The sequence below is a fragment of the Lacerta agilis genome, chromosome 2 (assembly GCF_009819535.1).
Source record: "Lacerta agilis isolate rLacAgi1 chromosome 2, rLacAgi1.pri, whole genome shotgun sequence".
NCBI lineage: Eukaryota > Metazoa > Chordata > Lepidosauria > Squamata > Lacertidae > Lacerta > Lacerta agilis.
Window position 1 is genome coordinate 25,764,482 of NC_046313.1, and position 12,919 is coordinate 25,777,400.

Here is a 12,919-nt window from a genome sequence, read left to right on the forward strand (position 1 = left end):
AGTCAGGGCTTGTCTGCTTTGTATAACCTCATATACCGGTAGTTCTGTCATGTCTCTCAGGATCAATCTATAGTTTCAGTGCCTGTTGCATTTCAGTCCAGCTCAAGTGGCTATTGAAATCTAGCTGGACAATTATAGTCCTTATCATTTATATGGTGCTTTTGACTGTGGAAGGCTCTCGGGAACCTGCCATTTTTCATCTGTGTGTTTCGGTCTAAATTGCATTCTGAGCCTTCAACTTCGGCAAAGGTAGCCATTTCTTTTTCAAGTTAAATATACCAACCAACTATCCCTTCCTTCCTCCTGGTGTTTGATTAGGTGAGAGACATATGAGTTGTGCTGGATTTGTGTATCTATATCCATAGATATGTATCTGGCTGCATGCGCACAAATCTCATCTGATCTCGGAAGCTAAGCAGGGTCAGGCCTGGTTAGTATTTGGATGGGAGACTGCCTGGGAATACCGGGTGCTGTAGGCTTAGAGAGCCAGTGTGGTGTAGTGGTTAAGAGCAGTGGACTTGTAATCTGGTGAACCGGGTTCGCGTCTCCGCTCCTCCACATGCAGCTGCTGGGTGACCTTGGGCTAGCCACACTTCTTTGAAGTCTCTCAGCCCTACTCACCTCACAGAGTGTTTGTTGTGGGGGAGGAAGGGAAAGGACAATGTTAGCCGCTTTGAGACTCCTTAGGGTAGTGATAAAGCGGGATATCAAATCCAAACTCTTCTTCTTGATCTGGAATCTATCATGCAGCCATCTCCAACATGTTGTTTCCAAACTAGATTGATTCCAGATCCTGCCATCCACAAAGGTGGGTGTAGTTACTTGATACAATTTTGAAAACCCTCCCCTTGATTAGGTTAGTCATGCTTTTCCCTCCCTGCATGTGCCCCAGGTGAATGAAGAAGGAAGGGGTGATTGCAATCTTTAGTATACACTCACCAAACAGCATCACTGGCTACATCCATTTTCATCTGTTTTCAAATGGACACAATGCAGGGAAATGCAGACTCAATGTGCAATGAGCTATTATTTTCAGAATGAAAGCAGTTTCTGAAATAGCGCTTTTCAGGGGCAAAAAATATGCAATAGAACTTGATTGTGTGTAGACTGTAAAAACAAAACAAAAACCAGGTATTCACTTTCCATTGATTCTAGTATAAAGTATTGTGCATATGTATCCTATGTATTTGTGTGTGCATATAAGTATATGCTGTGTACTGTGAAGTATATCTTTATGGATGAACTGCTGCTTTGTCTGAAACAATCAATTGCATTCATCCACGGAGGGCATAAATGCTCAGTTTTTAATGTCATCATCTGCTAAAACGGTTGTTCTGTAACTCAAAAGCTGGGACCAGTGAAAGATATACATTCTCTATTACCCATTTTCATTTGGCAGTACCTTTGCCAAGTGTTGTTAAAAGGAAAGTGAACAAGGAGTTGTCAGCTCAAACCATGAGAGTGTGAGCCAAACTCTCTTGGGTGGGAGGGGTAGGAGTTTGTTGCTGGTTCAATTATTCTAGATTCTAGAATAAATTCCAGCAAACCTTCTCCCCCCCCCCCCCAAAAAAAAACCTCAAACATATTGAGTGTGTGAGCCACAGATGTCTGAGATTCTAGCATGGCTAGGCCAGGGCGGTGGCGGGTGGGTGGGGAGAGAGATGTCCCACCACTGCTTTTAAACTCTAAAATTGCCTTACAATTCAGAACAATGAGGAAGCTGCACATCGAATCAAGGAGACCCACAGAAAACAGGAGATGTGGGCTGGCTGAGTCACAGAAGGCTTGTCAGGTAGAGAAATGAGAGGCTAAGACGGATGGGTTTGGAGCTGTGCATTGCCGTGCAGCAACAGGGCAGGAATGAATGGGTGCTGTTTGCTGCAACAATGGCAATCAAGGCAGCTGCCTTTGTAAGCCAGGGCAGCTCTACGGAGAATGTGTGTGTCATGCGCTGTTTGAATTGATGCTTCCAGGGCTGATAGAGTTGCCTCAGTAACATGGGGCAAGTGGGGACAACCTGGGCTTATCCCCCCCCCACTCCCCGGCTTCCGCCCCATTCACTTAATGATCTGGCCACAGCGGTGGGGACCTTTCCCCGAAGCCCAAATAAAGCTGCCAAACAAGAGTTTCAAAATTTTTTAAAAAAACCTGTGGAGCAATGATGTCTTGAAATGTGGACTTGAAATGTGGTTGGAGGTTATTTTTGGCAGTAGAGGGGGTGTTTGGGATGATCTGGAGAAAGGGGCATTGCCTCGAAGAACGAGGGGCAGCTGCAGTATCCAGCAACTCTCCGTGGCCAATTAGATAACTTCATCCAAGCCTCAGTGCAAATTAGCCTCTGCCCTTTCGCACACAATGCAGAAGCTGAGCTGTTTGGAGAGGAGAGTGTTTGGAGCTCAGAGCCCAGGACATCCCAAATATCACACACATCCTCGCAGAAAAGTCATGCAACCCCCTGCTCTCATCTAGCCTGTCATCGTCTCTCACCAACCTCCATGCTCTTTTTCACGCTGGAAATAAGATGGCAGACGGGCTGTGGATGGACCGAGGGGCACCAGCTCAAGGCATGTGCGGGGCAAGGAGTGCATGGCTTTGGGGCAGAAAGGGGCGTTGCTGATTCCTGCCATGGAAAGACTAGGAGCCTTGGGCTTCTCTTGAGGGCGGCAGTGGGGGCGGGGGGGGCGCCTAGTGACATCTGGAAGGTTTTAAGTGGGAGGTGATGATGGGATGAAATCCAGGGCTGGAAATAACAGCCACCTTTTGGGTCAGAGTTGAAGGGCGTTAGTGTAGCTGTGAATGATGGGAAAGGAGCCCAGCCCCGAGGGAGCAGCAAATGATAGCTCATACTAAGGGGTGTACTGTAAAGCCTTGGAATAAGGGATGCTGTAGCCCTGGCTCGGTATCCTACTAGTGCCCAGTCTGGAGCTGATTGCTTTGTTTAAATATGATTCACTGGTGGCTCCACTGATTCACATCAGGAGATCCTTAGGTGCAGCTAGCAGAATGTATCCATTACAAAGCAGCTAAACGGGCTTGGCACCGGCCTTGATGAGCCCTTCAGTCAGACTTTCAGAACATTATTATCTAGCTCCAAGGAAAGCCTCCCTCCTTTGGCCTAGCTTACAGAGCAGGGCTTGTTGCCTCAAACACCTTGTATTTAGGGAGAGGCGGTGTTGCTCCCTTGGCACAAGTGAAATTAAGCACATCGCTGGCACATTTCCCCACTGGGCTGGCCACAGCTTGGCCAGAGGACAGGTGCTGTTCTTGGTGCCATTCTGCTGGCTGTACACTTCTCTCTCGTGCACTTTTCTTGAGTTGTAATGTCTATCATCTCCAGGATCACAAAACCTTGCAACAGTTTGTCCCTGCCCTGGACCAGAAACCACCAACACACCTCTCTTGTGAACTTGAATTCCCTAAGGTAATTGGATTGGGCACCTTCTTCCAGCCCTTGCAAGTTGAAACTGTCCACATGCATGTTGAAATCAGGCATCCATGTTGGAGCTCCTGATCCTTCCGAATGAAGGCTGGACTTCCTCGTCCACAGCTGCCCTGAGTACCACATGCCCACTGTTGTCCAACTACTTTTCAGCAGCGCATCATCTGCCCCTGTTGTGTGTTGTGAGGTCTCCACAGCATTCTCCCGCCCTGGAGATTGGCACAACAGTTAAGGAAATCCCTATTCAGAAAAAGGATAAGAAGAGAGTGGCTGCTTGTCCCACAGTTTTGGGTTTCTGAAAGTTGGCTTTTGGCTAAGCTGTTGTTGATTGCTGTTTTATATGAACATTTTTTTTGTCCTGGTCTGCTTCTGCATGTGAAGTGCCTGTGTTTGACCAGGACCTGTGCCTTGCTCTTATTTTAGTGCCAGGGCTCAGCTCTAGCATACGGGAAGCAGATATAAGAGTGAGTCCAGTGGGTGGTTTGGGAACAATAGGTACCGCAACATTCTGAAGCAAATGAGTCAACCTGATTTGTAGTCTGGATGAGACACCACTGGAAGCCTCATGTAATAGTAGGGCACACATAATACATTACAAGAACATCAGAAAAAGCCTTGCAAGATCAGACCAAAGGCCCACCTAGTCAGCCCACAGTGGCTCGCAAGCAGGTTTTCAGTGCAATAGCACTCTTCCCATCTTGTTTTCCCCATGCTGCTTCTGGCAGTAGAGACAGAACATAGCAGTTGTGGCTAGTAGCCTCTGACAGACTTAACCCTCCATGAATTTGTCTAATCCTCTTGTGAAGCTCCAAGCTGGTAACCATCAGATACAGTAAATAACTAAAGGAAGGAATTGAGTGCCACTGAATTTGTGCAAAATGGTTTTTCCTCTTCATTATATAAAAAAGAGAAAGCAACCAATAGCCATACATCTGTGGTTGGAGTTGCAAACCTAAGACTCAAGACTTCTTCCTTTAGAAACCTGAATACTTCCCCCTTCCTTGTCTCCTTATTCTGACATCATGAATGAATTTATGGTAATTTTTGCCCAGTGGTGAAAGGGGGAAAGTCCCCCCCCCCAAGTGTTGTTTTTAAGGTGGAAATTCCTGTTTCCTGCAACTCAGTTGAAGGGTTGGGGAACCAGCATAGCCTCGGTTTTTCCACAGACAGTGGTGGATGGCATTCCTCCTGGTCGTAATGGTTTGCTTGCTAAGATACTTGGATTCTGCTTCTATGAGGATTTTATAAGGATTTAGATTATTATTTTTCCTGGTTTCCAGTGGCCAGAGAGAAGTAAAATCCCCTGTAGAGCTCTGGTTTACTGACTAAAACCACAAAGAGTTTGAATCAATGGAAAAATATGGGAAGCAGTTGCTTTCTCAGCCTTTGTTGTGTTACTCATTGAATATTCCCTTCCTAGACCTGCTTTTGCCTCCTGCGTCGACATCTTGTAATGATGTAAAGCAAACTGAATTTCAAGAATTTAGTGGGATTGGACCTGGAATTCCCTTTTATACAGGCAAACTTTACAGTCAACAACGGCATAGGAAACGACCTACTTCTGAGGAGATGAGTGCTGTGCTTCTCAAAGCATTGAATTACAAAAGAAGGGTAGGGTGGGAGGTGGGTCAACTGAGCATCAGTGGGCCCAGCAAACAAGATCCACCCCACCTTCCTTTGAAACATTGGAAACATCTATGCTGAAAACTTTGGAGAACCTCAGCCCCTTGAGCTCCTGCCTGCACATACATAGCAGTACCATTAGGACTGATAACTGGCCAGTGAGAGGGGTTAAACACCTGGCTTGCTCCAGTGCTTTGAAACAGCAACCTGATCTGCAGAAATCATTTGGCGTTATCACCTGCTAATCCCTGCAGATCCCTAAGATGTTGCTAAAGGCACAGGTGCAGAGCCCAGTAAAATAGTTGGAAACCTTTCTTCGCCAGCCATGTTGCCAAGTCCCACCAGACCCCAAGAGAGCCTTTTGAAATTCAATTTGAAAGGCAAAGTTATCAGAGCAACTAACTACAGCAAGCCCACAGCTTACGCACATTTAACTTGTGCGCATTCAGCTTTAATCGCATTCAGCTTTAATCGCTTGGCAATTACATGGGGTGGGGGGAGGGAGAGAAAGGGGCAACCATCTGGGGGGGAAAGACTTTGGCAATCCCACCCGCCATTGAACCCAATGTGTTTTCACCTTACGCAAGCTTTAGGTGCGGATCCCTAGAACCTAAACCCTGTATAAGTTGCGGGTTTACTGTATGCACCAACAAGCTGTGAATTGCTGGTCGTTTGAATTAATACAGCAGGAAAACAAGGGGCTACAGGTGAGGAAAGGAAGGAGGTGGAGACTCAAAATGATTTAATATCAAAAAACCCAATAGGTTTAGGATGATACTTTTTCATGTATGAAATAATATATCTTGTTGGCGTCCTTCTTTAGGGTCATTGCGTCCCAGAAGCGAACATCTCCATTCAGTTACGTGTTTTCCCCTTTCCTTTCCTCTCAATTATCGTATTTTTGGCTCGAAATGACTGGGAGGAGGGAGTTGCCCAGAGATGCGTTTCCAGTTCATGGGATCCAGGGGCTCCAAGCGGAGCGCGAGAGGTTTGGCTAAGGATTTGGCTGTTTGAGGAGTGGGTGGGAAACTGGAGAGGAGCTGATCAGCTGCAGAGTCAGGGGAGCAGACACTGCCAGCAGCTTGTGACTCACAGGCTGGGAAACGCTGGCAGGCGTGAGAGAGCTGAGGTGGGGGGCTCCGTTCTCAGGGAGACGAAAGCCAAGGCTTCTCAGATAGGCTCGGCCTAGAAACAGGAACCGCCTCCCTCCCCATGCCAGGACCCAACTGCTCCTCTCCTCCTCTCCTATTTATCCGGTCTCCTTGGAAGCTCGGCCTGAGAGGGCAACCCTTTTGTTGCCCTGAGAATCTGTGGGGGCTTGGATACATGGCGGGGGTGCAGGTGGGGAAGTTCATTTTCTGCAGTGCACCCTGGGTTTGTCTTAGGCCTGGTAGTACTGTCCCATACTCTACACAGCTGTGGAAAGCGGGATGGGAGAGGACAGGGAGCATCGAAGGGACAAGTAGCAACCACAGCTGTCGGAAATGGCACCGATTCAGCGGAATGGGGAACTGTGGGACGCAGAATGATGTGTGGTCTGAGGCTGTGCTGCCAAATGGGCGGAGGTGCTAGGAATGCATGGCCACCGACTTCCTGATTTGAAATTGTAGCTGCAGATAGGGCTGCTTGTTGAAGGGGGGAGCTGTAGAGCACAAAACTCCAGAGCCAGGCTAATCAGATGCTCATTATAATGCTAGGTGTGTGAAGAGAAAACAAGGGGGGGAGGGGAGGAATTTGGCCAGGAGCTTCTACAAGCAGGCTAGTTGTAAGCTAATCAGCAGTTTTGCCTGTAGCCCATGTAAAGTAGGTTTGGGCATGTGCACATGTGCTCATTGGCCCCAACCACTCTTCTGAGCTCCAAGATTGAGAGAGGTAATTAAACCTGGTACTGATTTCTTGATTTATGGATTGTTCTAGCGGTACTTCTGTGCTAGCTGTTCACTCTGGAATAGCCACATCTTGTTCACTTGCTTTTAAGGAGAATCTATATTATAATGTCACCAAATCGTGTTTTCTGCCTCTTTCAGACTCTAGAAAAAATAATAACCACATTTTGGGGGAAAGAGGACTCGCTTAAGGTGTAGATTGTGTTAGCAATACTTTTCCTGTTTTTGTTTTGTAAAAAGTGTGGTTTTAATGTGTGTTTGTTATTTAAATATTTATAATATGCACTTCCTTATGTCAAGGTGGCTGGTAACATACAAAATGAAATAAAACCAGACCATGAATACCCATAAAACATAAATATAAAGACATCAGTAAGTACTGGTTGGCTAAGAAGTGACACTCGTTTTTTTAAGGGCCAGCCTAAATAGTACAGTTTTCAGAAAGAAGGCAGGGATAGTTCCTGCCAAACGTCTACTGGCAGACAGTTCCACAGGGCAGAGCTTGCTGCACTGAAAGTTGGTCCCTTATAGTAAAGGCGAAACAAACCTCAGGGGTGTGGAAAAACATGAACGGTACCACATCAGAGAGTGGGATTCAACTAATGAGTCCCATCAGCAGAAGCCCACACAAGGACTTTGGTTCAGACAATTCCAAGAACAGTTTCAGCTGGCATACTAGCCAGAACCCGTTAAACCAACCAAACCAAAAAGAAAACGCTCCTGGCCACAGAGGTCTCTTTGGCCTCTACTGATAGAGGTGGATCAGGGAGAACCCTAGATCCCGTACATGATTCTTCCAACCCTATCCAGAACAAGCAATTAACCTACCGGTATCTCACAGACATGGGAACCACCCGCCCTCAAGGCCATTTGACAGTGATATCAGGGAGGTAGACCTATTGCCATGCACCTTCGTTGGCACACCCTCACTATTACCTTTCCTGTCAAATTAAATACTGTAACTGGTTTTAAACATAAGACAAAATCATGTGTTCAGGATCTTCTCTTCTCCACCTGCATCGCTGTGTCACACCTTCTAGGATGCATACACGCAGGAAAAACTATGCTGCCTCCAAAAGTCTAGAAAATCAATTGCAATTCTGCATGTAAAGTTACTGCAGGATGACAATAGGAGCTACCAGCCGAACTAGAGAGACAAACTGGGCATGGCCCTATGGTGCCAAATTTCCTTTCTCAACGGGTTTGATGAACACTTGCATTCCCAGGGGGGAGCCTTCAGATCTCCACTGGGTATCTCAGACAAATGTACAAAGATGTTGGTGGGAAGAAATGACGGGCATTAAAATTAAGATAAGGAAGTAGTATCCTGATCAGCCCTTAGTCATCTTATGTTATTTAATGCTATTGTTGGTTTTACTCAGCATAGCAATAGTAAGGCACAAAATGGGAGATCAACATTTTAATTCAACTAGGATAGCCTTTTGGTGGTGATTCCAAGGACTGGGGTGAGGATCTGTTTTAGCTTACCTGATCACTGGCGTACGCTGATGTTCCAGTGTGGAATGGGGGGGGGGAACACAAGTGAGCTGTGTTTCCTCTTCCGGGGTTACTTTATGACATTTGAGCCTGAATAGTAGGGAGATATGCAACTCCTGCTAGAAAGAGAAGTGCTTCTCACTAGTATTTCCTTTCCCCGTCCTCCTTCCTGCCCGAACTCTTGTGTCTTCCCACGTTCTGGGCAATTATATATCTTCTGACCTTACAAAGCCCTCTCTACTTACTGACTGCATCACCCAGCTGAGCCCTCTAAAAAAAAATCCACATAACGCCACCTGGAAGAAATACGAGTTCAATAGTACAGCTTTTAGATATTCGGGGTGTGGTGCGGGGTGTTGGTATGCAGAAAACAACAACAAACAGCTCTGCCGCTCCCATTCTTTTCCAATACGGTATTTTAAAATTAGGTGTCACTTAATTGTTTTCGTCAAACTCAACAGGAGTTTAGGGATGTTATGGGGCTTGGGCATCCCTTAAGGAAGGAAGTCCATGGCCCTGTTGGGCAGTTCCGGATCAGGTCTGAGATTCAGAAACTCCCCAGGGATCTCCTTAGTGCTCGTAAGTTTGTGCTTAGCCTATGGGAGAGCCTAAAGTGATAGGCTTTCAAAGCTCCATCCTGGGCGCTCTCTCTCTCTCTCAGTGCCAGTGTGGTGTAGTGGTTAAGAGCGGTAGACTCGTTATCTGGGGAACCGGGTTCGTGTCTCCACTCCTCCACATGCAGCTGCTGGGTGACCTTGGGCTAGTCACACTTCTCTGAAGTCTCTCAGCCCCACTCACCTCACAGAGTGTTTGTTGTGGGGGAGGAAGGGAAAGGAGAATGTTAGCCGCTTTGAGACTCCTTCGGGTAGTGAAAAGCGGGATATCAAATCCAAACTCTTCCTTCTTCTCTTCTTCTTCTTCTCTCTCTCTCTCTCTCACGCTGCCGCCTACTCTGATCTGACCTAGTCTCTTCACAATGTCATGTCCAGAAAGGGACTTCCCTAGCTAGTGATCAGGCTCCCACCCCCACCCCAGCTGTGGGGAGAGCTGCCTTGGCCCTGCCCTTGTAACCACTTCCCCACACTCATCACTGAGGCATCCCAGTGGGATTAGCCGGGGAGCGTGGGCTGGCTTAAAGAGAGGAGTACTTCCTGCTTTTTGGCTGGATGCCTCGCCAGGCACTCGCCCACGTCAAATACCTAGGGGTAATGACTAAAAGGTCCAGGACCGTTGCCCATAGATAGAGCACAGCACTACAGTATTTGCAGGCCTGGCCGGGTGAGCTGCCATCTTTTCTGGTAAGGTTTCCCCTTCACCTTCAGCAACTGTTTCACAGGCAGAAATTTGGTGGTGGTGAATTTTCCCATGATGAATTTGAAACCCTGCCAGAAAACACACACACAGAGAGAGAGAGATTGAGAGAGATTGATTTTAGTATCTGTAGAGCTGGATAAGCCCTTGCAGCGAGTGCCTTGGAAGTGGGAAAAGCAAAGTAGGGGAACAGGCTTACAAACATTCTGCATCGAGGAGTTTCCATTGTTAGCTCAAGTCTTTTGCCCTGTCAGGGGCTGGAGCAGTAGCATCCCCTGAAAAAGCCAGCCAGCCACCTTCAAGAGCTGCTATTACACCTGCGTAGCTGTCCTGCCACCACACGGGCAGATACAGTCATGATCAGTAAATACAAGGAGTCCCAAGTGTCAGCCATGGATTAAGAGTATTTCCTAAATAAACTGTTCTAGAGTCAGTTCTGGCAAGAAATCGCAGGCTGGCCTGTGCAATAACACCGTGCATTGTCTAGGTGTGCGAGTAATGTAATGCAGGTGTACATGAAATCATCTGCTCCCTCCCATGTACTGTGTTCTCTTCACTGAGCAGGCTATTAAATCTCCTAGAGCTCACAGCTCCCACGTCACACAGCTCCCATGGGTATGGGCTGGTGCACAAGTCGAGCTCCATAATAGCTGCATTTAAGGTTTGCTACACTGGGGAAGTGTGTCTGGGGTGTGTCTCCACAGGTACTGCAAAATGAGCTAGGGTCCTCTTTCCAGTGGTTTGGAGGCCCAGTCGCAAGGGACTTGATTGCCAGAGAATCATTGACTCAAAATGTAGGAGGAATGTGGTGTTTCACAGGAACTGTGAGCAGGTTTGCACTCTATACAGTAAGCAATTTTTGAATACTTCTTTCTGGAGAACTTGCATCCATCCGGTTCATTTCCCTATGGTTAATTCTCCCTTCCTGGAGTCATTCTGGACATGGAAATGGAGTTGCTCAATCTGCTGTGTCTGGGTTGTTTTCCTTTGCTTGTTCTGCAGGGCTGGTACATTTGCGTAGAAGCTGCTAGTGTTGAGCTGATGTATGAGTGCTGACAAGGTCACGGGCTTGTATACTATAAAGGGTTCTGTATATGTGCCAGCTACTACCCAGGTTTCAAGGCCTAGTGACACATTTACCCACAATCATTTGTTTCCTGATAAGCTTGTAGATGCACGACTATTAGTCGCAATGGATGCTCCCAGTCTTTCCTTGCTTGCATGCATCTAGGTACCATGCTCAGGAGATGCATCCAGTTTGTGACTCTCAGAAGTCTTTGATGGGGATTCACATTAATACCAACTCCTTCCTCGGAGTAGACAGCAGGCAGATGATATTTGCCCACCAGAGCTTGCCAGATCGAGTGGGAAACTGTGTTTTTGCACCCAGGCACTGCGTGTAAAAGCGTGTAGGTGGGCCTTCACATCTGCTGGGAGTGTTTTCTTTCCTCCTCAAGCCCGATTCCTGGGACAAACATTTCAATGAACTAGGATTTTTATTAGATTAGGATGAGCTAGGTATAAACAAAAGTATTACGGTGCTATTGCATAAATGTTGCTTTCAGATCAGTGCTTAGGTATTTTATTTGCAAAGTAGCACGCTGTACCATGAGCCTATGGACAGGATGACAAACCGAGAACTAAATAATTGCCACTGTAGAAAGTTTGCTGATCTTCATGCTGTCCATCCATATGCCGACACTCTTTTCTTTTTCCTCCCTCTCCCTTCTCTCTTTTTGTGTGTGTGCATCTAGCAGGAAGTGGGTTGATGGGAAACTCACCTGCCTCGTCTTTTATGGGAAGCTTCCTCAGCAGCAGCTTGGGTTCAGCAGCACCGCCACATCCCACAGGCCCGGCATCATCCCCATCAGAACCGGCCTTCCGCGGCCCCCACTCCGGCACTTCCCAGATTTGGTTCTCACACTCCCATGAAGGTAAAGGGGTTTGGTGGAATTACTCAACGCTGCCTTGGTGGAATATCCGGAAGCACATGAAAGTGGGGAGCGGTGCTTCTCAACTCCTGTAAATCTGTCAGCCCTGCCTGTATTCTATATGTGCACAAATTAAGTTCCAAATAATAAAACCAAGAGAGCTGGAATTCTGTGCTTTGACTGCTCACATTCTGCTAACGGAATAAATTATGAAAACCAATACGTACATATGAATGTCCTTAATTTGAATACCAGTGCTGTCTCTCTGTATATATGGCATCTTCAAAAATGCAAGTTTTGTGATGGCAGAACAAGATGAATTGGTACAATGGCATACGTGGGAAGTGCAAAAGGAGGGAGAGGTAGGCATGCAGCATATGCATCTTTTGGGATTGTGGAGACTCTTGCATTTGCTGCCCAACCATTCATATTGTCACAACCACAAGGACTAGTAACATGACTTTGAAATAAAAAGAAAAGAAGACCACCAGTATTTTGAGCCAGGCACCAGGCATCCATAGAATATTTTGTGCATGCCAAATTGCAGAAGATACATGACCATGTCTAGGGAGATCCCAGCATTTGTGGAAGAGAATGGGCCTCATTAATGTTGACTGGAGGTTAATTCCGTATCGTTCCACGCCCCATACTTAGGAAGGAGGGGGAATAAAGTGTCCGAAAGGAACATTCTAGACCAGGGACCAGGCCTATCTACTCACCATTGCTTGAAACTCTTGCTGCCTAGTTGTAACTCCCTAAATGAGAGTTGGGGAACCTGCCACCCACTCAAGATGTTGCTGGGCTCCAGCTCCCTTCATCCCCAGCCAGCATGGTCACTGGTCAGGGGTGATGGGAGCTACATTGAAACAACATCTGGTGATCCAAAGTTCCCTCATTCCTTGTTTAAACTGTCCTGTCGTGGAAGCCCAGAGGTGGGGCCTTCCCCTTGTATATATGCTGGCAGGGTGTTGGAGAGGAAGAGGGATAAGTAAGCAGGAGGGAACAATGGGGTTGTTTGCATTTTCTCCTCACTAGTGAGCTAACATTTTCCTTCTTTTTAGCTGCAGGAATTCCCCTAAGATTTCCCAACTGGCCCCTACTCCCTTCCGGTTTTGTTTGTTTGTTTGTTTTAATTGAAAAAAGGAGGAGGAACTTGGAAAATACATTTAAGAATGAACTTGCTGCAGTGGGGTTCCCAGCTTTGCTGCCCCTCACTCCCACCAAACCACCCC

The 12,919-nt window shown here is 46.9% G+C and overlaps 1 protein-coding gene across 7 annotated transcripts in view; it reads left to right on the top strand.

The window, feature by feature from the left end:
- BAHCC1 (BAH domain and coiled-coil containing 1) overlaps positions 1-12,919 on the top strand; it is a 112,921-nt gene that overhangs the window by 58,212 nt on the left and 41,790 nt on the right. For 6 of the 7 annotated variants that reach the window (XR_004425903.1, XM_033138973.1, XM_033138972.1 and 3 more), the window contains exon 3: positions 11,511-11,690. Coding sequence is in view for 6 of the 7 variants with exons in the window: in XM_033138973.1 (XP_032994864.1) it covers positions 11,511-11,690 (180 nt within the window). In the remaining variant the exon portion in view is untranslated. The remainder of the gene's footprint in view (positions 1-11,510; positions 11,691-12,919) is intronic. The other variant, XM_033138975.1, reaches the window with a different exon arrangement.